The sequence below is a fragment of the Komagataella phaffii genome, chromosome 1 (assembly GCF_000027005.1).
Source record: "Komagataella phaffii GS115 chromosome 1, complete sequence".
NCBI classification, from domain to species: Eukaryota; Fungi; Ascomycota; class Pichiomycetes; order Pichiales; family Pichiaceae; genus Komagataella; species Komagataella phaffii.
The window spans coordinates 320,698-348,107 of record NC_012963.1 but is presented as its reverse complement, the minus strand read 5'-3'; the positions used below and the strand labels follow the sequence as shown (position 1 = coordinate 348,107).

Genomic DNA, 27,410 nt, shown 5'->3' with positions numbered 1-27,410 from the left:
AAGCAGTCAACCCCAGGACCAATGGATGTTTATCATCAATTTCTTGAACCGACGGTTTGCACGCACTCTCTGTCTGCAAATTTTACGAACTCTGTCAAGAATGATTTGATAATCGCCAAGGGGACACTCTTACAGATCTTTGAAGTCATCAATGTTACCATAGAAAACAAGCAGGACGAAGAACAACCAGACTTGGAGTTAAATGGTGCTGCTTTTGGTATTGGTGAAATCAATGAAGATGCACTGAATGTGGCGGCAATTGATTTTTCTCAGAATGTCAAGTTGTCACTTGTGGCAGAATACAAGTTGGACGGTCTTGTGACAGACCTGTGCAAGATACGAACTATCGAAGATTCACATCATGATTATGTGCTGGTTGCTACGAAGGGAGTCAAATTTTCTATGATCAAATGGGATCAATCATCGAATTCCATATCAACGGTCAGTTTACATCATTACAAAAAGATTGTGGAGAATTCGTTGATAGATAAATTCAATGTCGACACGAAGTTAATTGCAGATCCCAATAACCATTGCTCGTGTTTGCTAGCTAATGAGATCTTGTTTTTTCTACCGTTTTTACAGCATGAGGTGGATGAAGAACTAGATGGTAAATTCGTAGAGAACAAAAAGCTGTATTCTAACACTTTTTTGCAGTTTTCCAATGACTTGCAGCCAAACATCAAAACTATTATAGATATTGAATTCCTGCATGGCTACTCGGAGCCAACTTTGGCTGTCCTATACACTTCTTTCCCTACGTGCACTGGCGCTCTTCCCAAAGCAAAGGATACTGTCAGCTTACAAGTTTTCTCATTGAATCTACAAAACAAAGCAAGTACCAGCATTATTGAAGTAAATAACCTTCCTTATGACACTGACAGGATTCTACCACTGTCTTCTCCTTTGAATGGATGCTTGCTCATCGGAGCGAATCAAATTATTCATCTAAATTCCATGGGTACCGCTAAGGGAATAAGTTGCAACCTGTTTGCTGCCAAGTGCTCTAATTTCAAACTAAGCGATCAATCAAACTTAGACTTGAGGCTTGAGAAATGTGTACTTGGACAAGTTTATAATGATAAAGTGATTCTGATCACCGAGAAGGGTGCCTTTTATGCTTTTAGCTTTGATATTGTTGGAGGTGTCAGTTCGATAAATGAAATTCAAAAGATCGCTGCTGAAAAGTATCAAGGTTTAGTGCTTTCATTGCCAACCATGTTCACTAACATAGATGGGAAGACTTTCTTTATTGGATGCCAAGGTTCTGACAGTGTTCTGTTTGGTTCCAAGGCGCGCTTGAACACTCAGAATGTCGATGTCAACGGAAAATCAAAGGTTATAACTGAGGAAGATGCCTTATACGAAGAAGATCTTTATGCAGACGATATTCAGAATGTGGCTCAAGGAATTGATCATATAGATTTTGTTAAACTAGACTCCCTGCTAAACATAGGCCCTATAACAAACTTTACAACTGGTTCTATTGAGTATAGATCCAAGCTGCAAGGTCTTCCGAATCCAAATTGGAATGATGAATGTATTATCGCAGCTGGAGGATTACATGAATCCGGCCAGTTAAGTCTTATACAGCCTACGATTTCTCCTACTGTGAGATCTTCCTTAACGTTTAATAATGTGGAGAAACTGTGGACCTTGGAGGATGAGAACGGAGATTCGCATTACTTGATTACAACTGACTCCAAAAAAGCCAACACTGAAGTGTTCTTGGTTAAACAAAACTACAAACATTACTCTTCCAAGGGATTTGTTACTGGGACTTTCACCAAACATATAGCAGTCATCCCTGGTAAGGATGGAACTGGTAGCTATGGAGAGTCACGTATAGTGCAAGTGACTGCTGAGAATGTGATACTTTATGATTTCAAGCTCAAGAAACTTTTGTCATTGAGTTATGAAGGTGATGACATAGTGTCTGTTGATACTTTTGAAAACTACATGCTAATTACTAAAGAGAGCGGTATGGCTGATATTTTGCACTATGACGAAGAGATTGAGGCAGTGGAGCATGGTGATAAAAAAGAGTCAGATGGAGAAACCTCCAGTAAAAAGTCCAAAACTTCCAAGAAAGGTAGAAAAAGACGAAGGAAGGAGGAGAAGATGGAAGCATTTAGGGTGAATCACAAGCTCGATGTGATCCCACTCCCTAAGGCTCTTAGTCAAAATGACTATATTTTTATTACTGGATGTATTGCTAACTCTGACATTTTGAACAAAGTGGATATAGGCTACAACAACATAATTTTAGAAAATGGAGAAAAAGGTAAAAAAAGTCTTGTTTTCTTTCTTGTTACAGCAGAGAATTCAATTGTGATGTTTCTTGAAAACCATAAGGAAAAGGTGTTCAAGTTGAGCGAGGCCAAAGACTTTTCGACTTTCTTGAACATCGAACTAATCAAAGTCGGTGAAATTGGCCAACCAGATCCCTTTATCAAACAAATCACCGTTAGTGAAATTGGTGACGAAATTGAAAAGCAGGTATACCTAACTATTTTGACCATTGGGGGTGAAGTGATAATCTATAAACAAGTGCTAAACAAGGACTCAGGTACATTCCAGTTTATCAAAGACAACTATTCCGCAAACATTACCATTACTGGCGCACCAGATAACGCTTATCCTCAGGGAACAAAGTTAGAGAGAAGATTGATAAAGTTAAACAATATAGGAGATTCCAAGCTCAGCACTCTATTCGTGGTAGGGGTGAAGTCTTTCTGGATTACGAAAAGACATTCTTCATCCATCAATATTCACCAATTTACAAAACTATCTACTATTTCTTGTGCCAGATTCAATACATCAAGATGCAAAAACGGTCTAATGATAATCGATACCAACAAAGCCGCCAGGATGGTAGAAATTCCTTCAAACTTGGAGTTGTCTCAAAGACTTCCAATTAGAAGAGTTCCAGTTGGTTGCACTATCAAATGTGTTGCATTTCATAAAGCATCTAGAACGTTTGTTGTCTCAACAGTGGAAGAAACTCCGTACAATTGTGTCGATGAGGAGGGAAATCCCATTGTTGGGGTGGACAACACAATAAACAAACCTGCCAGCTCGTTCAAGAGTTCAATTAAGTTGATATCGCCCATAAGTTGGACAGTAATTGATAGTTTTGATTTGGAAGACGAGCATGTGTGTATGAGTCTTAAATCCATGACTTTGAACACATCCAGAATTCCAATGTTTAAGAATCTGAAAGAATATTTGGTACTGGGTATCTCTAATTACCGTATGGAGGATCTTGCCTCAAATGGGCAAATTAGAATTGTCGATGTAGTGGACATCATTCCTGAACCAGGCAAACCTGAAACTAACCACAAGTTCAAGGACATCTTTCAGGATGCTACTAAGGGTGCAGTTACTTCAGTATCCGATATAAGTGGGAGATTTGTCATTGGCCAGGGTCAAAAAATTATTGTTCGTGATTTGCAAGAGGACAATACAGCTCTACCAGTAGGTTTCGTTGATACCCCATTTTATGTATCAGAAACCAAGAGTTTCCAAAATTTGCTGCTGGTAGGTGATTCTATGCATAGCGTAATTCTTGTTGGGTTTGATGCCGAGCCTTACAGGATGATAAGTCTAGGAAAAGACGTTGCGCACGTTGATGTGTGTGCAGCCGATTTCGTTGTCTTTGAAGGAAATTTATTCATAATTATTGCAGATGAGGACGGCATGTTGCACCTTATTCAATACGACCCCGAAGATCCAGCATCAATGCAAGGACAGAGACTGTTAAGAAGGTCAATATTCAAAACCAATCAATATACGACCTGTATGAAAATGAGAGAAAGAAAATATGTCATAAAACCCCCAAAGAACCAATTCACAAACTTCTCGGAGGCATTTGAAGTTGTTGCTGCAAATTCAGATGGCTCTTTCTATAAGGTTACCCCAATTTCAGAAGCTACATACAGAAGACTGTACGTTATTCAACAACAGATCTTTGATCAAGAAAATCACAAATGTGGATTGAACCCTAGAGAAAACAGATACTTGTCGGATCAGTATTCGATACCAAATCAAAGGCTAATCTTAGATTTTGACAATATCAGGCGATTCCTGGAGTTTGACGAGATTAAGAAACGTGATTTGGTGCATAAATTGGGCAGAAACACTTATTCTGAGTTTTACAGAGATCTCTTGAATCTACAGGAGCTCTAGTTAGGATTGCATATAATACATAGATATTATGAAAACTGTTCTTAGTGATTTAAATTTTCAAGAAGATTGTTGTACCTGAGTTCAGCCTTTCGTTGAATTTTCTTTGCTTCATCCGCTTCGTCTTGAAGTGCTTCAGTTCGAACTTGGATCACCATGCGTTCATTCTCACGAAAGTGACCAAAGACGTTATACTCCATGTCAAGTTTAATTGATAGAGTCTGCAGCTCCTCAAGGCTTTGAATTAATTGGTTGTGTTTGTCAATGATATCCTCATTTTGTAGATTAATTGTGGATTCGAGTTTTGAGATGTCATCAATGCGGGTTTTCAAATATTGTGATCGGAGGTTCCTGAAACTCTTTGTGTACTCAAATGATTTGAACAGATCTAAATTTCTCAGATGGTCCTGAAATTTCAGGAAGCTGTCCTGGTTCTTTGTTATTTCTTCAAATATCTCCAAATCTGCTTGTTGTTTCTCTTCCTCTGTTAATTGTGTGATTCTGAACCCTGGAACATCATTGACCTGATTATAGTCTGATTCTATCATTTTCATTATTTCTTGGTCAACTAGATCCTGCAACAAGTTGTTCGTAGAAGGAATTGCTGTAGGTGATGGCAATGGCAACCCTCGTTGAATCGTTTGGGATCTTCTTGAAAGAGATTTGAAATACTCTTCCTCTTCATGAAGCTTTATTCTTCTCTCTGCCTCTCCTAAATCGATGTATTGATCACGAATTTCATTTTCATTACCAGTAACAAAAGCTTGGGATTCGTGGGGAAGAGTAATTTGAAAATTATTCTTCGGCTTGGGCAGCTGGGAGAATTTGGTTCGAATTAGAGCAACCAATCGTTTCCTCTCCTTCTTTGCAGAAACAGGTGCTGGCCTAACATTGTCCAATTTACCATTAGTACTTTCTGATTCTAGTTCATCAGCGGTGCTTCCTATAAATGATTGTTTTTGGGATCGCCTTATTAATTGTTGCGTAGCTTGAATAATGGCGTCATCTGTGATTTCATCACCGACCACAGATCCGGGTTCGGGCAAGTCTAGTTTCTTCTTTTTAGTGGGATAAAGTTCTTCAAACACCACTATTTGAGCCATTTGATCCTTCTTCTTCTCATCTTCCTTCTCTCTCTTTCGTTTTCTCTTCTGCTTCTGAGCGTCCTGATCTTGAATACCATACTTGTTAGCCCTGAGTTGGTAATCCTCCATTTCTTTTAGATTGGCTAAATTTTCATCATCAACATCATAAGTTCCCTGATATGGAGCCCTTTCAAAAGGAACATCAGATAAATAATCAACCTGATTATCTTGTTTCTTTCTTTTTTTGGTTCCTCCAATTCCTGCCTGTTTCAATTCTCTTCTTTTCTGCAATTCGGCAATATACCTACTTTCTTCCAAAAACTTTTCTCTAACTTTTCGTTTGGCTTTTTTGCCCTGTGTATTGGCCAACCTGGCCCGTGCTTCACTTAACATTTCCAACTCCTCTTCGTCCATATCTACAGTGTCGAGCATGGCAGGTTTGTTCTCTGGATTCAAGTTGATATCACCAAGTTTGAACTCAGCACCTACTGGTGCATTCGACTCAATACCTGGGCCTGAAAGTCCTAGCTCCATGTGTCTTAGATCACTACTTACTCCTCCAGCTTCTTCCAAAAGTTTCTGATATCGCTCGACGCATTGAGTCGCCGTTCTCCCAGTAATATTAGAAATGGACCTCCATTGGTTTGGCATAAGTCTGGCCAGTCTCAACAATTTTGCATCTTCATCCCGAGACCATTCAAGATGGTTTACTCTCGGGTTCAACCATTCTTCCCATCTAGCTTTGCACTGTTTCGCTGTCTTCTTAGCAAGTAAAGAACTGACTCGAGCCCACTGCGTCAACCCATACTTAGCCACAGCAGCTTTCAAAATCTCGTCCTCAACATTGGTCCAAGCTCCTCCTTTCACGTACACAGGAGCCATGTCTAGTTGATAATGAGAAGGTTCTGATACTAATACATCAGCTCTCGAAATATTAAACAAGAATCTGGCATGATTACATAATCATAACAACATTACGAAGCCCCAGTATCGAGAGTAATGTGACTAAAGCTCTCTTTTCATTCAGCACTCAAATTAATGGAAAGAATGAAAAGGGGGGGTGTGTCCTCCAATTACCAGAGTATTGTTATTGGAAAAAACACTGGAAGTCTTCCAATCCGTTCCAGGAGCTTCCTAAAACGCCCTGGGCGTGGATCTGAAATACCTTCTGCTCAAGCTAGCCAGCCCCAAATTTATGAAGAGGAAACGGATATGGAATTGTTCGAACCAATGAAGTGCGCAGTAAAGTTCCATGAGCCAAGGGCCTCCACGGCACCTGTCTTATTGGAAGGCAAGGCTGCACTGGGTATCAAACCAGGAACTATTGGAGAATTGGAGTCTCTAGAAGGTACCCCAAGAAGATTGATGTTCCTAGTAAAATATGTTGAGGATGAAATACCTAGTAGTAAGGTTAATACAAGTAATAATCCAAATCAGCCTCAAGTTTCAATTCAAACTGGCTCTTTACAAGAATTACTAATGTTAAAGAGGGGTTCTCCAGTTCTTCTTCGATTGAGAAAACGTAAAGATGCGGAAGCAGATGTTGTAGAGCTGAGAATCAAAGATGTGCATCTTTCACGAGGTGATATGTGGTGTTTATCATCAACGCTTGCCGGCACTTGCGTTTATAAGCATGAAAAAAAGTCATTTATTGACAGCTCTATCCGAACCACAGTGAGCAAAATATACGTCGGAGGAAGATCCGTGTTTTCAGCCTATGTCGGAAAGAATACACGGATTGTTTTCAGGTCAGAGTCTGTAAAACTGGTCATATTAATCCAAATTTCCAGCGAAATGTGGGATTTTGAAGAGACTGGGCAACAAATGTTCAACAAATTGATAAACTCATTGTTTCCAAAAGTATTTAGCAAGTGGACTGAATTGGGTGCCCACCATCTAATCACTATTGTCTTATTTAGTAGCATTGACTTGGGTAACAAGTCTTGGTCTTTATTAGGATCAGGAGACAGACCACCAGATAGAAAAGACTATTACAGGGTAGTAGTAGACCAGGTAAGCATCCTTTTGTGGAGTGAAATAATGAGTGCCTTACGTTTTGAATTTGCCAATTTTATGAAGGATATTATGCTGAGGGAAAATAAGGCTCCCTGCAAGACTGATAGGAATGAAGAGTATGTCATACAAGGTAGGTTCTTACCAGCAGTAAAAGGAAACTTAATCGAGGCAATAAACCTGGCCACTACACTTGTTACTGATCATTTCAGGGATCCAGAGCTCAGATATACTTCAAACCATTTTATTTTAATTTCACCAGGAACTGGAATCTACGACGTGGATTACAATTTGATGGCTCATACTAGCAAGAAAATGGCAAAGGTAGATGCAGCCATAGATGTTATATGTCTGAGTCAACCACCATTGCATGTTGTACCACTTTTCAGGTACAAAGAATCTAACTCGAAAATTCGACATTGTATACCGACCTGGTTGGATGTAAGTTTCTGGAATGATTCTTCACAGTATATTAGCCAATGGATGCCAAGATGCAAAATATATGAAATTCAAATGATGGGAGTAGTGGAAAATGAATTAAAAACCATTAATCTTCCGAACCTACGAATTAACCCGAATAGTAAGTCTATCAATGAAGTCATAGATAAATATGACGAAGATGTCTTTAAACCAGCCTCTCCTCACACTACAGAAGTAAAGAAAATACCACTTCATCTAAGCCCTGAAGTATTGCAAGTTCCCAAAAAGAACTCACCAAGCACTGAGACGTTCAAAATTAATCAGACGAAAGAGTGTCAGCCATCAACGATTGATGTGAAAGCTTTAGGTACTACAAACAGCAGATTAGGCATCTCAGCAAGGTCATCTCTGCTAAACTTTATCAATGACGATTCAAAGTCAGGGATCGGCAACTTTATTAGGGAAAGAATATCTTCACTTCCGGCCTCTTTGGTTCGAGTAAAAAGTGCAGAATTTGATAAAGAAGAGCCCAAAACGCAGACCGTCAGGCCAGTATCAATGTTTACTATGAAGGAAGATACAATAAAATCAAAAAGTATACAACCTCCGAGGAGGTTAGAAAAGGTAGTCAAGAAAGTTGAAAGTACAACTCAATCCCCACCATCGTTAACTAGAACTAATAGTTCGGTCAGTGTACCAGAGGATGTTAACTCCCAAAGAGATGATAAGTTGAGTCCTTACTGGACAACTGTTCAGAATCCCAGCAAAGCTTTAACCTCAGAACTCTTAAAGATGATTGGTTATGGAAGATGGCAACACGTTTTTCCATCAAAGGTTAAGAGAAGGGCTGTCAAGTGGTCCTCATTATCAACCCCTGCTTCTCTCCCTCTCACGACACAGGTTTTTCCTAGGCTTTCTGACTTTGAGTCTAATTTCACTTTCCAGATTTATGATGTTATCCTTAATAACAATGATACAAAAATAAACACTGGAGATCTAATCAGAGAGATGATATATCTGAGACTGGTTCTCGGATTCCAAATCTGCACTGGGGAGAAGGTAGATACTGTTGAGTCACGAAGGAAACCTGGAGGAGATCCGAATTTGTTGATCAAGTATCTGGATAAACATAGCTATCACGGGTCCAGAATATACATGATACTGGAGGATGAAATCCACAGAATCAGTTGTGATTATCACGGAAAGGCAAATGTGCAATTGTATCGCCGATCCAATAAAAGCATCAATGTTAAAGCAGAAGACGTTGGATCTTACTTCAGCAACATAAGAACCAGATACGATGATCTTTATCGACCATCAGTAGTTGATTGCTTCAAGAATGAGATCAAATCCTATAATTGGAACCAATTGGATCAAATTTTGGCTGGCTACTATGAGTCTGTGGATGAAGATCAAAAGTACTATCATAAAATGAAATTTGTAATACTTCCAGCCGATATTCCGGAGAAATCTTATGCTTTTAAGCTGAATGAAAATAAAGAAAAATTGAGCCCGGAAGAACTGAGATTAGAAGGTCTTCGCAAACTGATTGCTACAATACACAAGGGAAGACATGTTGCAGAACAGGATAAAACTAAACAAGCTAAGAAAGAAGAAATTCTCCCAGAGATCAACTTTTACACTGGCGATCTGTTCACATTTTTGAGCAAGCAATCCGAAGTCTACGATCCAGATAAACCACATAAAAACACTATGCTCGTTGAAAGTTTAGGGCTTAACACTAACATTTCAATGAAGCAATTAGCACATTATTTGCAGTCGAAGGACGGAATTGTTTTAGCTGATAGAAAATGGCATTTCCGAATTCACCGTCATTGTTTTGTTGGTTTGGAATTGGTTAGTTGGATGATTGAGAATTTCAATGACATCGACTCTCGTGAAGAAGCCGAACGATATGGGAATAAGCTAATGAACAACGGACTGTTCAGTCACGTCGAGAAGCGTCATAGTTTTCTTGATGGTCACTATTTTTATCGTCTGAACAGTGAATACGTGGAGAAGGTTGAACCAGGAAATACTAGTATTAAAACCAGAGAATCCCGCTCAAATTCGATAACTGATAGTTCCAAGTTAAAATCTCCCATGTTGTCTCCCCAAACAACTAGGGAACGATCTGGTACGATCACCGATTCACCATTGAAGAAGGTCACCAGTAAAACTACTGATGGAGCACCAAAGCGGTTTATGTTGAGTCGATTCGTCATTTACGACGTTGATCAACAGAAGAAATCATATCGTAGGGAGTTGGTCAAAGTCCACTACGATAGAGTGCACAATCCAGAGCATTGTTTCCATATCCGTCTTGAGTGGCTGAATACAACAACGAAGTTGATTGAAGATACAGTAAACAGTTGGACAAGGTTGTGCGAACGATATGGGTTGAAGTTTGTGGAAACCCCATGGGCTGAGCTTTGCAGCATGCCTGAAAAAAATCCATTCCATTCATTCGTCACGATTAGACTGGCTTTAAATCCATGGAACGAAAAGGAGTTTACTCCAGAGGACAACAATCCCTTAGACGAAAACAAATTTTTCTACCATCTTTATTTATTAGACAAATCGGGCTTTATGCTGGACAATCGTACAACTATTTTCTTTACCAAAGTGGAGATAAATGTTGCATACTCATGGGGAACGCCAGAATTCAAGTTTGCCCAGTTCATCCATAAAACTGGAGCTTATATTGCAGAGATTAGAGATAACGGAGATCTGTTTCTAGCTCCGAACAACACACATGTTGCTAGAGTGAATATGGACATCAGCAACAATAATATCTACCAGCAACAATCGAATTATGGAACATATTTGGACAGTCAAAGGGTTATGCTGGAATTTCAATCCACATGTGGGGATGCAGAAAAGTTGCGAAAACTATTCAACGAGGCTAGAGTAAAGTGGGAAAAAAGCCGTGACATTGACCAAGCCATATTTGGCAGCTGAGAGTCGATTAGAAACATTTCATAGTGATTGTATACAAAGTAACCATATTACCTTGGCTGTCAAGCCATCTTAACCTTATTTTACTAAGGGCAAATAGTTAAACGTCTGCAAGGGCAATTCGCTATTCGATGGGTCGTTGCCAAAAATCCAACCTCAATTTCAGAACTTCTTTCCACGAACTCACGAGCCTGTTTCCGGAAGCCGAAGTCAATTCCACCGAATGCTGAAACTAAAACCTAAGCATCAGCGGTTTATCCTACAATGCTATCCGGGAGGGAAGAGCACCGAAAAAAAGCCTAACAATGCTGAACTTAGCCACCTGCTCTACTACGCTACCACCCGCCGGACGAAGCTAGAAAAAGTTGGCGGCTTCTTGGAAAAGAAAACCGTCAAGGACGTTGGACATAGTCGAATCGGCAATGTTTTGGTAACTTTGGATATCCTCAATCAGCTGGTTATCCGATGTTCTGACAACTTGAGTGTCTTTGCAGATAATGTCATTAACATCCTCACTAACGTGTCAACACTGCATGATTTGACAGTTCAAGAGCACAGTTTCATTTTATTCAAGAGCTTTTGTGAGAATGTGACTGTCAAGTCCTTCACCGGAGAGAAAAAAATAATCGACAGGTTCAATAAGCTTTGCAACTACTACATCGAGCAGCAGGAGTTGGCGACTAAGTCACATACAGAATCTTCGGATTGGTTAATTCTTTCCTTGAAAACCTGTGAGATTATCGCCAAGTGCTATGGTAACTTTCCGAGTCTGGACAAAAGGATTATTGCCAAGTCAATGAACTTGATTCTGAGTAAATTGTCGTTGAATGAACATCAGCTTTTGAACAGAACCAAAACTAACGTGTCGCACGAAATTAATACAGATAACGTGGAAGAAGTTGTGTTAAAGTCTCTCAAAGCACATTTTAATACTACATCAACTACATTTCTTACGCAATCTACAAAGTCAGTAGCAGAATTTATTCTCAGATCAAAACCGAGTATTCAGGGTCCATGGTCCAATGCCCTTTTGGAAATGTTGACTTCTTGGACTCCAGTTCAATTAAGGTTTATTGTTTTGAGTAGCCTAATGTCCATATTGGACCATAAGAATGAAGCCGTTCTCACCGAGAAAATAAGCAATCTGCTGTCTTCATCTGTCAGTTTAGTTGGATTGTCCGTAATCGACGTTTTAAGACAGTTCCTTACGCTGCAAGCGAATTGTTTAAAATCCAAATTGAACTTGACAGAAAATTACGTCAAATGCATATCCAGTCTGGCTCTTCATCATTATTACAGATCTCAAGTTCCGGATATGGTTAAAGAGATTTCTGTAAAGTTGAAAGAAAATTATAACAACATTGTTCTATTTGCTCCAGTTTATGCCAGGAACATTGAAATGATCTATCAAACATCAAAGGAAAACCCCAAAGATATGAAATTCAAATACGGAAATATTGATAGTTGGTCTATACTGTTTTCCATCCTTGCTCTCAAAGGAAGTTCTCTTAACGAAGACGAACGATTGCAGGTGCAATTACCATTTCTGAAGCTCTTCATTACGTTCCTACAATCTTTATACAGTGAGAACTCTGAGTATTCTATGGCAGTACCCAACTATAACGAATATCTAACGCGAACGACCAATCCACTTTCATTATGTTTTTACATGCTAGACAAAATTGTTCCTAATGAAGAGTCTAGTAAACTATTATCACAGATTATTCCCTTGTTGTTAAAGATATTTGGAGTCAATGCAGTGAAAAATGGTGCTCCGTTTGTCTTGGAACGACCTGAAGGCGAGTCCTCACTATTGTTCTTACATTATGCAGCGACCTATTTAGATGACCCCGAGTTTGAGGATATTGTCTCAGGCCATATCAGCAAAGCACTCAATGAAAACCAAAATATTTCCGCATTGGACTTGAGCTTGCCTAATGGAACAAAGAACTCAAACTTCAGTCCAAGAGACATAGAGAAGCAAGATTTTGTCAAAGTGATCCAATCCAATTTTGTGTCCGATATTCCGTCGGTGGATGAAGAAATGTTCAGAGTCTCAAATGGAAATCATGTGCTGAAAAACATGATGATGATGAATCGTTCTACCCGCTCGTTGTCATCCCCATATTACACAAGATCAAGCCCACATTCCTCTAACAACTCTACAATCAACATCATGGATGTGAAAAGTTTCAATCCAAGAACTTTTAGTCTGGAAATACGACGTCCACCTCAGATATCAGATTTGAAAAGGGCTGTGAGTGGTCAAGATCCCACTGTTTCGTCGGTAACCAGTAAACTTGTTACACCGTCACTTTTGGAGAACGATAACGACCTTATTTCACTTCAAGATTTGGTACACCAACTTGCTGTTGATTCAGCAGATGAAAAATACCATCAGATAAATATAACTCCATAAATAGTCCGTCATATATGTACTTTTACTCATTATATAAGTATTTCTCTCCACTTTGTCGTCTCATTTCAACTGTACTCATATTACCACGTATCTCTCTCTATTCGCTATCACCATCACTGTCCATAAGAGCGTCAAATGCGTTAAAGGCAACCTTGGGCTGATCTACAAGGGTAGAAGAGTCTGCAGGATTCGAAGAAATCTTACTTGACTTGACTTTCAAGTTGAGCTCTCTGAATTGCTGAATTTCAACATCATCGCTTGCACTGACGGATTTGCGAGTAGATTTGCCACTAGAAATGATGAATCCATCCTCGTCCACCTTTGGAGGATCTGCCTTCTTCTTTCTGAACACAGGTCTCGTGCCAAGCACTGAAGAACGTCTACGGCCATTAAGGAACTGGTCATCTGGAACTTGCGTCTTTACTTCTTCGACAAGAGCATTGAATGCTTCCAAAGCATCTTTCTTTGAGACCACTGCATGACTTTGTAATTCTAATAATTGTTCTTCTGTGTATTTGACCATGGTAAAGGATATCTCCACTTTGTACTGTTGGAATGATGGGCTTTTCTTGAGTTTTTTTCTTCGATAGGGATGAAATGGATGGCACACGACTAAAACTAGGTTTCCTCACTAGATCTTTAGATTAAATATTTTTACTTTTTTCTTTTTGGAAAGATCCCTATCTAGCCTCACTCCCAGCAGTAATAAAGAAATGCCCATAGGAAAGAGTCTAAGGAAAGTAACCAAAAATATTTCAAAGTCAAAAAGTGCTATTCATCCAAAGGGTAGAAAGTTCAAACAGCTGACGAGGGCATCCCTAAGAGAGAAAAAAATTGCAGCCAAAAAAGAACTGAGATCAGAGCAGAAACAAAATGACCTTCTGATAGTTGCATTCTTCCAGGATTCTATACTGGAGACGAGCCGATTAGACACAAAAATATTCACCATAGACGACATGAAAGCTTTCATTGAGACATTCATAGCTCGGGACGATCAGGAATTGCAGGACCTCAAAGATTCAAGAAGACCTGGGAGACCAGCCAGTAATAAGCAAATGCTGCTGGAAGCTAGAAGGGAACAGGAATGTGGATTCTATTCAGCTGGATGGAGCGTGCCAGACCTGACCAACGAGGAAAACGTCCAGCGTTTAAGGGCCTGGGAGGGGAGCTTTGGAGGAGTCACTTCTCTCAAGTTCGTTTCAGTAAGTGAAAAATCACAGTAAAATGTTATAATTTTGTTAAGGGCATGGGATACAGCACTATAAGGACAAATACAGCAGCCATACCACCTAATAGGTTTCTACCGAGTTTAAAAGTTTTCGATTTGCGGTCACTTTCTCTCTCAAAAACCAGTAATTGATCCTCCTGGAGACCCCCTCCAATTAAATGCCAGTTCTGCTTATGCAGTTTGGCAATTTTCTTGGAATAGACCTCCGGATCGCTTAATTGACTCAAGATAGTAAACATATCACGAGGAATATACTTTGGACCCAGTGGGTTTACACTTGACTTTGATGTTGAACCATCTCTATACATGATCATGTACTCCTTTTCTGAATGTGAGTTTGCAATTGGGAACAGGAAATCATTAGACACCACCACCTTAGAATCTACCAGGGTTTTCGGAACACATACAGGAGTAAAGAAGGTTTTAGTTTCAAAAGTTCGATTCTGTTTGTTGTTTTGAGTCCATTCATAGATCTTTTTAGCATTAAACATCGATTCTCTCTGTAAATCTCTCGACTTCTTGGCGTTTATCAGGAAGACTTTTAGAGCATCGATCTCTTCAGTAGTTACACACGATTTTTCATCTGGAAGCTTCGTAGTGTCTTTCTTCATTGTAGGTACAGCATCATCACGAGGTCTCATCAGTAATTCGGCCTGCTCGTTATTAATTTCCCTGGTAACGACTGGATCAATGGATTGGTTGTATCTATCTAACAATATGCGATAAGCCCCCGAGTCACCAGAGGGAGTCTGCTGACGTTTGCACGCAGTTTTATTTATAATTTCGCCAAGTTTAGTGTTCTGCAGAGTTAGATTCTTGAAGAGTTGGGGGCTTTTTTGGAGATGGCTACACATATCATTGATGCGATGTCTTTGTCTCGTCGATAACGAATGTTTGTTTTTAACAGATGCCTTGAAGTCTCGTATAACAAATTCGGGTGGAGTGTTCTTTGGATTAGTTTCACGCAGAAACCTAGAAAAGAGAGCCCATTCTGCCTTATATTTCTTGGAGAAGGCCTTCATGGGTGCAGAGGAAAGAGAGATCGGGAGATCGCACTTTTGATAAAAAGTGAGGTACTGACATTAGTATATGGATTGATTATTTTTGGAAGACAAACATGAAGGTTCCAAAACATCATAATCAAAAATCATAGAGTGGCAAAGGCAATTCGGTGTGAAACCATTGGATGGTCTATTTATATAGTAGAAATTGTGAATGTTATTGAGATTTGTTCTTCCGATTTGGTTGCTCAAGTTCCAAGGTCCTGCTACCTCCTTCCAAGATTCATTCAATTCTAATTGATAGTTCATTTAAATATCCAGTCTCTATATCCTAACTACTACGTTAACTCTTCCCTGATTGGTCTTTTTCATTCGCCAAATCATTCGTCTCAAAACGTTTCTTGTGGGTTTAGATAGAGTTTTATTCTCATCAATGGTATCAGCTATAAGGACATCCGTAGTACTATTTACCACCTTCTTAGCAAGCCTACTCCGCAACTTTTGTCTACTAGTTGCCTTTCCCGAGAGACGGGACTGACGAATCTTGGATATAGTATTTTTATATCTCAGCCTACGACTCCTTCGAAATACACTTGGATCTGTAATATGCCCCTTCAATATGGAAGCAACTATTACATGGAAAAGGCGTCTAATGGTCCTCAACCTGGATTGTCTCGGAGGCGGAATAGATCGCATAGCCGTAAATTTGAAAGGATAAGCTGAGTAAGTTTTTAATATGCAATGTTCCAATGGGCGCACAAATAGAGAGAGGAGGTTGAATGCGAAGAAGACTAGAATATGGCACACACCTGAGATAATTCAGTCTTCATCAATAAACCCATACTCGTATTCTTCAGCCAATGAGAGAAGATGGTCAACAAGCTCCTCTCGTTCGTCGTAGCTGACGTATCGTTTCACGATATCTTTCATATTTAAGAGATCCTGACGAGGTTTGGTATTAATGTCCAGTTTGACGTACACATCGTTATCGACAATCTGCGGAAACGTCTGCGGTTGACCCAATGGGGATACGTTATACTGGTTCATTCCCCGTGAAGAAGTTCCTTGGCTTTTAAGATAATCGAAATTGCTGTAGAATTTGTTTGTAGGACCTTTACCTCTGTGGATAACACTTCTACTGTAAACATACTGGTTACGATTGTTAATCTTGCCTGGACAGAGTGGGCCTGAAAGAAGCTTGTCATCCCAAAAAACATCTCCTATAATGTTTCTGTTACTATTCAGCCTAATTGAATCCACAAATTGAGTCATTGAGACCTGGTCTTGAGCTTTTGAATTGAACAACCCATTGATACTACTGACAACCACCGATTCCACAGCACTTGATTCATATAGAGACTCACTAGTTTGAAAGAGTGGTACCACCAGAGAGCAGTTGTCAACCATACCGAGAAAGCCATGTATCCTAGAAATCGTTCTCTTTAAGTTAACCTCCTTTTGGAACAAACCATACCCTAGGATAGTCTTTTTAGGCAACTCTTCTCTTATATCCTGCAACATCTGGGAACCAAAACCAGCCCAAGCAGAGTCTATGTCTACTATAAGGTTAATTCCATCCAATAAATCACTTTGTTCAAGTTCTTTCCTGAAAGAATTATCAATAAAGCTTTGACCTTCGTCTTTCCAAACATCTGCTCCTACTGTAAAATCATCAAACTTGACAGATTCGGCAGATCTTAAATGCCCATTACCTGAATCATTTTCCCATTTTTCCAAACATTTTATTCTTGTTTCATCAAATATCATTGTAGAGTATGAGCTCCAAAACTTTGTGTCGTCGACGCTGAATACAGGCTTGTTCTCATCCAAGGTTTTTTGGTAGTTACTTTCTGGTATTGGTGGCTGAACAATTTTTTCGACTTTAAAATCAGAGTCCAAAGAAAAATCGGGATCAGCAGGTGATTCAGCAGAAACTCTTTGCGATCCAGGAAGCTTTCCAATTCCTCCATGAAGATCCCATAGCAATGCCCTTGGGGTAAGAGAGACATAATTCCCAGTCTTGACCTCTCTGAAAAAAACCTCTGGCTCCAAATCACTTTTCCCAATGCCCGTATAATCAAAGTGTGATTCTTGCTCGTTGAAAAAATGAGTCACAACATGATTAGCGTGATTGGATAGACCTATAGTGAATATTTCTTGCATATCCTAAGGTGAAGAGCTTTTGGAGGAACTTTTCAGATAAGCTTCGAGATGTTGGATGGCAGATATAAGGAAATAGTGGACCAACCTGGACAACCCATTGTCCACCCGAGTAAACCTTGCAAATACTTTGACCAGTAACTACTGCCATATAAGCTCACCAGAATTTTCTTACTACACACTTCATCAAGTTTTTTGATGTATTATTCACGTATTCATATGTACATAGTAGACCCCAGCAAATCTTGAAAAATCATCGCGCTAGGGTTCTTTCTCCTCTACTACAACCTGCTACGTGTACAATGAAGATATGGCTGGTACTTCTTTTAGTTTTTGCCACGGTGTTTGCCGAGACAGATTATTATAAAGTTCTTGGAGTAGCTAAAAATGCGGATGAAAAAGATATCAAGAAGGCCTACAGATCGTTGAGTAAGAAGTTTCATCCAGATAAGAACCCGGGTGATGATGAAGCCGCTCAAAAGTTCATTCAAGTTGGAGAAGCTTATGATGTGCTTGGTGATCCCGAGAAGCGTCAAAGGTATGACAGATTTGGAGCAGAAGGACTGGACTCAAGACAGGAACAATTCCATGATCCATTTGACATGTTTCAACAGTTCTTCGGAGGAGGTGGACAGCAACACAGAGGCAAACCAAAGGGTAAGAGTTCCTTGTTACATTTAGAATTCAGTCTACAAGACTTTTACAATGGTGCTAGTAACGACTTTAGAATCGAAATGCAGAATATCTGTGAAACTTGTTCTGGATCAGGTTCACAAGACGGGAAAGTTCATCAATGTGACACTTGCAAAGGGCACGGGCGTGTTGTTCAAACGAGACAGTTTGGTGGTGGCATGCAACAGAGGTTTGAAACAATTTGCCCAAAATGTTCAGGAACAGGAAATCTGATCACTCACAAGTGTAAGAAATGCCAAGGAAACCGTGTAGTTAGAGGACCCAGAATTCACAATGTGCATTTGGGGGCGGGAACTAGTAGGAACCATGTTGAGATCCTGGAAGGTCAGGGAGACCAGTCTCCAGACTGGATTGCAGGTGATCTACAAATCATGTTCAAGGAGAAAGCCGAAGGCAACATGGGGTATAGAAGAATAGGAAACAACCTGTACAGAGACGAAGCATTAACGCTGAAAGAGGCATTGCATGGTGGCTGGGAGAGACAAATTGCGTTTTTGGATAAAATAGAGAACACGATTACTCTTTCCAAGAAGAAAGGAGAGGTGGTAGTTGACGGCCAAGTAGACACCATCAAGGGTAGAGGGATGCCATTACATGACCACTATGACGAACATGGTGATCTCTTTATCAAGTACCATATCATTTACCCGCAACAAATTAGAGACGAATTGTGAGGCGAATAGGCAGATAGAAACAGAGTCGAGGAGTGTAGAGCTTAATACAGATAAAACATGAAATGTACGAGAGTTTATGACCGAGAGATTCAGAGCCTTGCTCATCAACCGGAGATACACTCTCTATAAACATTGATCTACCAACCACGTGAATCTGGAAATAAAATCAACTTGTTTTGTTAGAACAAGATGGTCCCGACCTCGGCAATCAAGTTATGACTATAGAAAGATGAACTCATAACGACGCCGAATGATTGTTGTTAGTAGAGAGAAATTAAAATTTAGCTGAACTTTGGGCGAGAACCCAGATCGTAGTGAAAAACTATGTTAGGATGTTTGGGACCGGATTGTGACCAAACTCAGCCTCGATTGGAACCTCGGTAGATCGCAAAGACAATAGCCTAGAGGGAGTCTCAAAAACGATCCTGAGAATTATCAGCCATATTCGGCCGCATCACCCTCGGATTTCTTCTCTCAACTTTGCAGTGGGCTTCTATCTGCGCCCGCTCCTAAGAAGAGATTACCCTTCGCGATGGAATTTGTTCTAAATCTGAACTTGGTGAAAAACCTTTCCGGGGGTTTCTCGGTGCACCATTCTTCCCAGCATACTTTGAACATTTCTCAAAACACATCCACATCGACCTTAAATCGACACTGAACACTTATCACTGACAAAAGCTGGTAAAAAGACCTGTCACCTTCCATCCCAGTCACGCAAAAACACTCTCATATTTTCAAAGCAATTGACACCCAGGTCTCCCATAGTCATAGTATCAGAAAACACATGTCAGAACGTCAGTCCGTTCTCTCCGTTGGTTCACACCCGAACCTGGCGTTCTATAATTGGCGTTTGTTCAAATCTACTATATGCGACCTGACTATTGTAAGCAGTGATGGGCCTACTGTTCAATGGTACTCCAAGAAATTTGGCAATTCCAGGTTTACTTCTTCCTCGAAGTTCACGTCCTTGGATCAGGTATTTAATTCTGGTGTTAAACTATACGATATGGTGATCGTGTCTGCTTCCTCCCTGGATGAACTATCGTCAATTTGTACTGATTTACGTGATTTTGCCAAGAGACAAATCCAGAGCACGGGAAAGGCTTTTAACCTGTTAGTAGAATCAACAAACTACGTTAATTTGGAACCTTTCATCAAGTTGACTTTGCAAGAGCCAGAAGTGAAAATTTTCTCTATTATGAGTGATTTTGATATCAGATCTGTCAAGAAAAATACGTATAAGGTCTGTGATTCAAAGAAAGAAAGCGAACTTGTTTACGTTGGTAAATCTGATGAGTCGAAGCGAGAGTACGAGGCAGACGAAGTCGTTCAGATCAACAAAATATCTGATTTGTATGAATCGTGTGAAATTGACGTGTACAAGTTGGGCACTCCTTTGGAATTTCTTTCGTATCAGTGGAAGTTTGCTTTGCCCAAAATCTCTATTGAACCTCTATCTATCATTTTTGAACAACCTTTTCCCAAGGATTTACACGGACAAATGCTAGCCAAACCATTAATAAGTGGGCTGATCATGGAAGTTATCACAGTAATTAAAGCTATGGGATGTAAGCTGTTCAAATCTTACGATAATGAGGATTCTCTCATTGAGAGGTTGTGCCAATTATATCCAAGTGTTCCACTAACTGATGATCTCATGGAAGCACCGAAGCTATTTTATGATTTCTACCATCAAAATGAACTGTCTCTAGATCTTCTATTATTACAGCCAATCCTTCTGGCCGATGACAACAAAATCAGAACTCCATATTTGGAATTTCTTTATGCCATAATGTCACAATTTTCCTCGATCAATACCAATTCCACCGAAAAATCAATGTTGTGGCTTCGTAAGAATCCTGAAAACTTGAACTCTTTAAGAGCTCAACACGAGGAAGTCTTGCGTCTACGAACTCAATTGAAAGAAGCCGAGTCTGCACCTTCCAAGCATCCTGCTGAAGCGCAAACAAATGGCCGTGACTATAAACAATTTCAGCAACCTCATCCAGTAGCTCAAAATGCGCCAATTCAGCCTCCATCAGCTGACGTCGGTCCTGAAGAAGAGCTTGAAGAACTGGCAGGTGTTGTTGGAGCCTTTGGCGATTCTCCGGACATTCAAAGGCAAGCCAACTTCTACCAACAAAGGCCACCAGTTGGACCTTCACGCCTTACACATCCACCTCCATCATCACAAGTTGGAAGGGCTAATAGTTTTGTCAGTCAAATGGGACCAAACCATTCCATGACTCAGCTGCCACCCCAAAACGGTCCTTATGGCAGTATCCCTACCAATAGGTCCCTTGGTAATTTACACGGACATTATCAATCGCATGGTTACGTGGAGAATCAATATGATCAGTATGGAAATGTGATCAAAAAGCCTAGAGGCCAGTATCCAAACAACTCACACCAATTACCACCCCATGCACTACCTCCTCAAGGCTTTCCAAATCAACGATTCCCGATTGGTGCAGCTCCTCAAGGGTACGGTGCACCGCCATTACAACAGAGCTTTGGAGGACCAACTCCTCCTGGAGTCCAGTACCCAAAGCCACCCGTACAGCGGAGAGTATCATCTGTACCTCAGATGGACTATGCCCCATCTGAAGCAGCACTTGGCAGCGACATGGCTCGTTTTCCTCAAAAAACTAACCGTAAAAACAGGCAATCCACATTACCCAACCTTGGTTCTGCCAGTGCTGTTGGATACAATGGGAATGATTTCAACATGATGCCACGTCAAAAGGGACACGCACTGAATGCAAAGGCCAGTCAGAGCACACTCAGACAACCGCAGCCAGTGAGTGTTGCTCCACCTGTGAATCATCTCTCGCACCGATTGTCCGTCATGGGTATGCCGGACCAGAACCATTCAAATTCAGCGACTCCCCAATCAAGGCTGCAGCCTCCTAACCGACAAGGAACTAATAGTCAGAGTCATAGTTCGAATAGCCAGGGGACTGTTACGCCTGACAGGGACGATCGCGATTTCACTGATGACAGACAATATCTACATCCTGGGTATCAAAATTCCAACCCGGAGCTACAGCCAGGGGTGGCAGCAGCCGGAGGATCAGCGGCACCAACGACCGCAGGTGCGCCCGGTACTGAAACCACTACTGGCTCTGGACAGCAACAATTTGCGTCCAAGCCACTTGGGCTGAACGTTCATGAACAAAAAGCCGAATCTGACAAAGACAAAAAGAAGAAGAGGGGGTTATTTGGACGAAAGAACAAAAAGTAAAAAGTTGAAGTTTAGGGGACGCCCAGATGCCCTTTTGTACTGTGTATCACTCACATATAGGAGAGATAAAATGTAATTTATGTTTCTTGACACTACTACACGAATTCGTGTTGTTGCATTCGTTACCCGATTCGTTCATAGATAAGACATACATACTTTAAACAGTGGGGGCAGGTGCAGAGGGCTAATCAATATATATCGATAAGACAGCTTTGAACTAAGCTTGTCCTGTAACTTACCATGGATATCATATCAAGTGAAGAGCAGAATAACACACCTACGGGTCTTTTCCGCAGGGAGATTTGCAGTGAGATTGAGGGCAACACGGATTACTGCCTAGAGATGTGGAAGGTTTACAATAATAAAAAGATCTATCTGAGCAACTCACACAGAGTTTTGAATCTGACGTGGAGGATGACCAGTCTGAAGAGTAAACAGATCATGCAGAAACGAAACAGAGAGCACTACTTAAGCCAATTCAGCGACCTGAGCATGGGCTTGGATCCTTTGGGGTTCTTTAACGATGTGAGTAACTGCGAGCAGTTTGGAGGCATCATTGCAGGAGGCATCATCGAGGCAGGTCTCATTGATGACAGTTTTATGGACGAGGGTAACGACGACAATGGTTCGAATGGCTGCTCCCGCTGCTCTGATTGTGGCAACCTTGTCTGCATATGTGCTGACTTTGAGTGGATGAAGTTCGGAAGGTGAGCCCGGGGAGGATCGAAGGAGGTTCTGGAAGGACGGAAATGACCCTGCAGGGGGTTTTATTCGTGGGAAAGAACCCAGAGATTTTCCTTGCCTAGAAGGCAGACACTAAGGAAAAAACAAAGAATACAAAAAACGAGCCCTCTCCCCTCAGCTCCGTCTAGTTTGCTAGCAAAAAAATAAAAAAAGAAAGACAGTATAGGATGGTCCCAGTAGTCCAACAGCACTCCAACACCAAACTGCAGACCTTCACCATACCTACAACGTTGACTATGCCCTTTTTTACCCCAGTAGTCAACACTACAGTACCTATTTTGTTTATGGTTTTCATTACATAATCTACTAGATCATACAACAGCCTAATCGATGTTCTTGTCAAAGGTCTCCCCTTCGACCAACTCTGGAATCTCAGAATCGTCTTCGGCCTCAGCTCCCTCCTGGTTCTGGTTCTTCAAAGCGTTCAAAGCATCTGGGTTCTTCTGCAAAGACTCAGCAATCTGTTGCAAGAATTGCAAGTTCTCAGCACCCAATTGTGGCAAAATACCTGGAATCAAATCGGTGATGTTCTTCTCTTGAGCGTAGCCAGTGAAAGCATAAGTGTTGTAGTTGGCAGCAGCCTGAACACCGACTCTGTTGAAGTGCAGTACCTTTCCGTCATCTTTGAAGAAGTTAGCCTCCTCGACACCAGTCAAAGTCTGGACGTTGAACTTCTGCAGAGTGGCTTGCAATTTGGTGTCATCAGCCTCAGCATCTCTGTTGGATCTTTTCTGCTTGAGTCTGGCACCTCCGACTCTTCTTGGGCCACTCTTTTGTAGCTTCTCTAATTTCTGTTGATCAATTGGCATCCTATCGATGGGGTTGGGAAATTGAAAAATTTTGTGAGGTTTCGAAGAAGAGTCGTCGGGAGGACTCGCGCACGACCCTCGATACGGCTACAAGAAAGCTAAAAAAAAAAAGGTCCAATAAAGGTAGTGCCCTAATCTATATATTATGCTAGGGCGTCTTTCTCTACTAGTAGCTTTTGGGCGGCCACGGGGATCATCAATTGGAGGATTGTCGAGTCATCCATGGCTTCTTGAGCTTCGGCAGCGTCTTTGAGACTGGAAAGCTTCTGTCTGAATAAATGGTCAAAGTTCATGATCTCCTCGTTGGATACAAACTGCTGGATTAACGAGTTATCATCCTTAATGTCATCGTCATCTTCTGGATTTACTTTGGACTCAAACTGGTACTCCAGATTCTGCAACAACGCCACCCTGTGGAACGTTTGTTTGTGAGAATCCTTTTGTGACATCAATTGAAGATACAACGGTGATTTAATCTCATATTTGTACGGATCTTGCAGCTCTATCAACGTAACAGTCTTTCCATTTGAATCCTGGGCCTCCAAGGTCTTATTCAATGTCTCTATATCCCTTCTATGACGTTCTAGAATTAAAAATCCCAAAAGTCTGTCCTGCAGACGAGCGGTACAAGTCAATGGGTCGTCATTGATGTTTTGGTTGTTGTATTGAACCCGAAACTCTTTCAGCTCTGGTTCAATTTCTGTTCGAATATCTTTGACACCTCTGTAAACGAAGATGTTGAAATCCAGCGGATAATCGGGGATCTGTTGAAGTTTCAAGCGGATCTCTTCGTTGAGATCTTTAAGCTTTGGGGAGGGGCCAGTCTCCAATACGCTATTGTAATCCATGTCTGAGTGGTGGTAGGGTAAGAAAGATCCAGTTCAGAGTGCATCTTATCAAGTCCTGCCCTCGCGAAAAATTATCACTAGCTTTAAAGTGCTTACTTAACGCTCTCTCCACATCGGCCAAGCTTGCCGACTATCTATCATTAATATTATAATCCTCACAGAGTGGGTTTCTATCTATTTACCAAAACCGAACTGCGAAAAAATGTCATGGACCACTCCTTTATCCCCGTTGTCTCCAGAGTCTGAGTCTTGTAACCGCTGTTTGACCATCAGCTTTTCTCTATTTCTCTTGCACGTTAAAGTATCAATGTGTCTCTTCAAAGCGTCTTTCCTGGCGAAGCCCTTCTGACATCTGGAACAGATATTCGGAAGCACCTCCAAATGGATTTTCTCATGTCTTTTCAGATCCGACGAGCGCCGGAACGCCAGTGCACACTTAGAGCAGATAAAGGGTTTATCAACCTTAGATGAGCTCTGTGACGACATGGAGGATGTCGGAGAAACCTGCTCGTAGACACGTTTTCGGTATGTAGTCTCGCCTAAAGTATTTGCAGTAGTAGGTGTCGGCGTCGTACCGGCGACGCTCGGTATACTTTTGTTGGTATTGTTGTTGTTATTGTTGCTATGGAGGTTCAGATGGTGTTCGTCATAAAAAATGTCATTGTTGAAGTTAGGGAAATGGTTAATCGCCAGTTCATCCACCAAGGGTGTGTTCTGAACGACGCTATTGACGCTGCTCGCACTGAAAGCGTTGCCCATGGGAACACCACCATGCGGAGGTGCAGCGTATTGCAATCTCGTCAAGACCTGTTTGATGGAAGGATCAATCGTGCCGATTTTTTCAAGTGCCTCATTGGCTAACTGCAAAAACTTGATGTCTTCCTCCGTCTGTTTGACAGGCGGCGTGGGAGGCGCTATCTCAGATACTTCAGGGGAGGCATCGCTGTGTCCCATAATCGACATCTGTGTAGGAAGTCTCGGAAAGTGATGTAAATTGGTTTGCTTTGGCGAGTCGGAATTGGTGATGAAATCAATTCGGGTTCTGTTCCTTCTATCGTCACCGTCTCTATCACGGTTGTTAGTATGCCGTTTGCTCATTGCTATGCCCACCCACAATACTCCTTCCTTGTAGCTTTACTCTGTTCTAGATGAGTTTTTCAGTCCAAAGAACAGATGACATGTAGGAGTGTTGTGATATATAACACTCGCACCGCTCCCATCACTTTTGATGGGGGTCTTCACATCATATTGATAATCACGTTTGTTGTTCGTAAAAAGTGTGGCCAAAAGTGTGGATCCCTGATGGCATTTTACTTATGGGAATAGGAGTTCGGAGGGCGGACTTGGTATAATAAACTTTTACGTACCTCTAGGGAGTGTCGAAATGAATGCTATTGAAAATTTCAAAGGAAGAAGTACAAATTACCTTCTTGGTTCCTGAAAGTCGGAGGAAGAATAGTCGAACATGGTCACTATTGCACTAGGCCTGAGTATTGGTAATAATAGCACTGTAATATCAATCATCACGTGAAATTATACAAGTAAGGACGGACAAAAAGGGAACTTTAGTAAGGACAACCGTTTAATGGTAGGTACACTAAAGATGTTAGATGTTGGTATGCGAGAAATTAAGGATTGATAACCAGATCGTTAAGCCAAATATGTATTGCGACTTGCTTTTTCAAGACAGGGATGAATAGGAACAGAGGCAAAGACCCATAGCTTGTGAATATTGACTGAATGTGAGCAGTTTATGCACAGGAAAAGAAAGGAAAATTTGTCAAAGAGATAGCTTTACTGCGTTGCTATCCTGTATTTCAGTGATCGGCAAACCTGCATGTTCCTGTCAACATAAATCTTAGCTCCGGCATCACATCGAAAGAACACACATTGGTATCACCAACTGTTGGAACAACCTAGGAGAGCTGGTACTTCAGTTTTGATCGATTCCATCACTGAATGTAGCCATGTAACCATGTTACCATCGTCGATACAGTTACACCATCATGAAGCAAACCTTTTTCAATCCAAGTAGAAAACGTCAACTTTACAAAGATCTACTTTGTCTAGCTGCTAGATCCACGACGGCTGATGTGCAACTTTATAATGGCGTTGGCACTCTGAATGGTTAGTCATAATACAGGAAGATCAATGTGTAGCAAATTCATGGAACTATCAGATAGATGCAATAGAAGAGTAGCCGAGCTCAATTAGCCCCAACCACGATGTGAAGTCGTTGAGAAGAAGAAGGCACAACAAGATGCTGGGATGAGCTCGTCAAATATACAATCAAGAATTTGTGAAATGCAAATCATGATCTCGTTGTAGTTGTTAGGTTGCAACTGTTGCTAAAATCGAGCTCATCCTCCCAAGTTTACCTGAACACCGTTCTTCAAGATAAGGGCTTTGACAGTAGTTGTAAACTAAATTGGCTCAATTAAAAGCATTCTTACTCCGTTGTCGTAAGTTACTGAAGTAGTGGGGACGTCTTGCTTCTTGTATTTTCAGTTCCCAGTTGCCAAGTATGAAAAGTTTGTAATGTCATCCGATTTTCATTCAGGCACTGAAACTAAATTCTTACGTCTTATCACATTGAATTAGAAAGACTGCACTTTACACATTGTATTCCCTCTGTGTGCTTCAAAGACACAAAAGGGGCAAAGACTGGCATAAGTACAACCTGTCGAACCAACATTTGCCGGCCAAAAGGATAACATTCCCAAAGACCTTTCCTTTCCCTTCGCCTAGCAAACCTATTTGCAAACCTATTTGACAACGAATCGTTCTTTGTGCAGGAAACTTATCTACAAGGGTTCGCAAACCTAATCAGGTATGTGGGCACAAACAGAACCTTGATTAGATTACACTTGCGATCAAAATTGATAAATAAGAATTCTAGCATGAGTTTGCAATCGTCTCCGCAGGAACG

The 27,410-nt window shown here is 40.9% G+C and overlaps 15 protein-coding genes across 15 annotated transcripts; 7 read left to right on the top strand and 8 right to left on the bottom strand.

Annotated features, from left to right (window-relative positions):
• Positions 1-21: 21 nt before the first annotated feature.
• Positions 22-4,188, top strand: PAS_chr1-3_0183 (RNA-binding subunit of the mRNA cleavage and polyadenylation factor; the record flags this gene model as incomplete). The annotated part of the gene is made up of 1 exon (XM_002489482.1): positions 22-4,188. One exon carries the CDS (start codon positions 22-24, stop codon positions 4,186-4,188), a length of 4,167 nt encoding a protein of 1,388 aa, XP_002489527.1.
• A 41-nt stretch (positions 4,189-4,229) lies between these two features.
• PAS_chr1-3_0182 (Essential splicing factor) lies at positions 4,230-6,152 on the bottom strand (the record flags this gene model as incomplete). The annotated part of the gene is made up of 1 exon (XM_002489481.1): positions 4,230-6,152. One exon carries the CDS (start codon positions 6,150-6,152, stop codon positions 4,230-4,232), a length of 1,923 nt encoding a protein of 640 aa, XP_002489526.1.
• A 156-nt stretch (positions 6,153-6,308) lies between these two features.
• On the top strand, positions 6,309-10,664 carry PAS_chr1-3_0181 (uncharacterized protein; the record flags this gene model as incomplete). Its single annotated transcript, XM_002489480.1, has 1 exon — positions 6,309-10,664. One exon carries the CDS (start codon positions 6,309-6,311, stop codon positions 10,662-10,664), a length of 4,356 nt encoding a protein of 1,451 aa, XP_002489525.1.
• Positions 10,665-10,884: 220 nt separating this feature from the next.
• Positions 10,885-13,080, top strand: PAS_chr1-3_0180 (Non-essential protein of unknown function; the record flags this gene model as incomplete). The annotated part of the gene is made up of 1 exon (XM_002489479.1): positions 10,885-13,080. One exon carries the CDS (start codon positions 10,885-10,887, stop codon positions 13,078-13,080), a length of 2,196 nt encoding a protein of 731 aa, XP_002489524.1.
• A 97-nt stretch (positions 13,081-13,177) lies between these two features.
• PAS_chr1-3_0179 (Hypothetical protein) lies at positions 13,178-13,603 on the bottom strand (the record flags this gene model as incomplete). The annotated part of the gene is made up of 1 exon (XM_002489478.1): positions 13,178-13,603. The coding sequence occupies one exon, from the start codon at positions 13,601-13,603 to the stop codon at positions 13,178-13,180; it is 426 nt and encodes a 141-aa protein (XP_002489523.1).
• Positions 13,604-13,793: 190 nt separating this feature from the next.
• PAS_chr1-3_0178 (uncharacterized protein) lies at positions 13,794-14,303 on the top strand (the record flags this gene model as incomplete). The annotated part of the gene is made up of 1 exon (XM_002489477.1): positions 13,794-14,303. The coding sequence occupies one exon, from the start codon at positions 13,794-13,796 to the stop codon at positions 14,301-14,303; it is 510 nt and encodes a 169-aa protein (XP_002489522.1).
• Positions 14,304-14,307: 4 nt separating this feature from the next.
• On the bottom strand, positions 14,308-15,330 carry PAS_chr1-3_0177 (Hypothetical protein; the record flags this gene model as incomplete). Its single annotated transcript, XM_002489476.1, has 1 exon — positions 14,308-15,330. The coding sequence occupies one exon, from the start codon at positions 15,328-15,330 to the stop codon at positions 14,308-14,310; it is 1,023 nt and encodes a 340-aa protein (XP_002489521.1).
• Positions 15,331-15,633: 303 nt separating this feature from the next.
• PAS_chr1-3_0176 (Hypothetical protein) lies at positions 15,634-16,005 on the bottom strand (the record flags this gene model as incomplete). Its single annotated transcript, XM_002489475.1, has 1 exon — positions 15,634-16,005. One exon carries the CDS (start codon positions 16,003-16,005, stop codon positions 15,634-15,636), a length of 372 nt encoding a protein of 123 aa, XP_002489520.1.
• A 123-nt stretch (positions 16,006-16,128) lies between these two features.
• Positions 16,129-17,472, bottom strand: PAS_chr1-3_0175 (Essential protein involved in mtDNA inheritance; the record flags this gene model as incomplete). The annotated part of the gene is made up of 1 exon (XM_002489474.1): positions 16,129-17,472. The coding sequence occupies one exon, from the start codon at positions 17,470-17,472 to the stop codon at positions 16,129-16,131; it is 1,344 nt and encodes a 447-aa protein (XP_002489519.1).
• Positions 17,473-17,771: 299 nt separating this feature from the next.
• On the top strand, positions 17,772-18,836 carry PAS_chr1-3_0174 (One of several homologs of bacterial chaperone DnaJ, located in the ER lumen; the record flags this gene model as incomplete). Its single annotated transcript, XM_002489473.1, has 1 exon — positions 17,772-18,836. The coding sequence occupies one exon, from the start codon at positions 17,772-17,774 to the stop codon at positions 18,834-18,836; it is 1,065 nt and encodes a 354-aa protein (XP_002489518.1).
• Positions 18,837-19,620: 784 nt separating this feature from the next.
• On the top strand, positions 19,621-22,080 carry PAS_chr1-3_0173 (uncharacterized protein; the record flags this gene model as incomplete). Its single annotated transcript, XM_002489472.1, has 1 exon — positions 19,621-22,080. One exon carries the CDS (start codon positions 19,621-19,623, stop codon positions 22,078-22,080), a length of 2,460 nt encoding a protein of 819 aa, XP_002489517.1.
• Positions 22,081-22,320: 240 nt separating this feature from the next.
• PAS_chr1-3_0303 (uncharacterized protein) lies at positions 22,321-22,791 on the top strand (the record flags this gene model as incomplete). Its single annotated transcript, XM_002489471.1, has 1 exon — positions 22,321-22,791. One exon carries the CDS (start codon positions 22,321-22,323, stop codon positions 22,789-22,791), a length of 471 nt encoding a protein of 156 aa, XP_002489516.1.
• Positions 22,792-23,147: 356 nt separating this feature from the next.
• Positions 23,148-23,633, bottom strand: PAS_chr1-3_0172 (Subunit beta1 of the nascent polypeptide-associated complex (NAC) involved in protein targeting; the record flags this gene model as incomplete). The annotated part of the gene is made up of 1 exon (XM_002489470.1): positions 23,148-23,633. The coding sequence occupies one exon, from the start codon at positions 23,631-23,633 to the stop codon at positions 23,148-23,150; it is 486 nt and encodes a 161-aa protein (XP_002489515.1).
• Positions 23,634-23,776: 143 nt separating this feature from the next.
• On the bottom strand, positions 23,777-24,481 carry PAS_chr1-3_0171 (Hypothetical protein; the record flags this gene model as incomplete). The annotated part of the gene is made up of 1 exon (XM_002489469.1): positions 23,777-24,481. The coding sequence occupies one exon, from the start codon at positions 24,479-24,481 to the stop codon at positions 23,777-23,779; it is 705 nt and encodes a 234-aa protein (XP_002489514.1).
• A 174-nt stretch (positions 24,482-24,655) lies between these two features.
• Positions 24,656-25,579, bottom strand: PAS_chr1-3_0170 (Zinc-finger DNA-binding protein; the record flags this gene model as incomplete). Its single annotated transcript, XM_002489468.1, has 1 exon — positions 24,656-25,579. One exon carries the CDS (start codon positions 25,577-25,579, stop codon positions 24,656-24,658), a length of 924 nt encoding a protein of 307 aa, XP_002489513.1.
• Between the last annotated feature and the right edge of the window lie 1,831 nt (positions 25,580-27,410).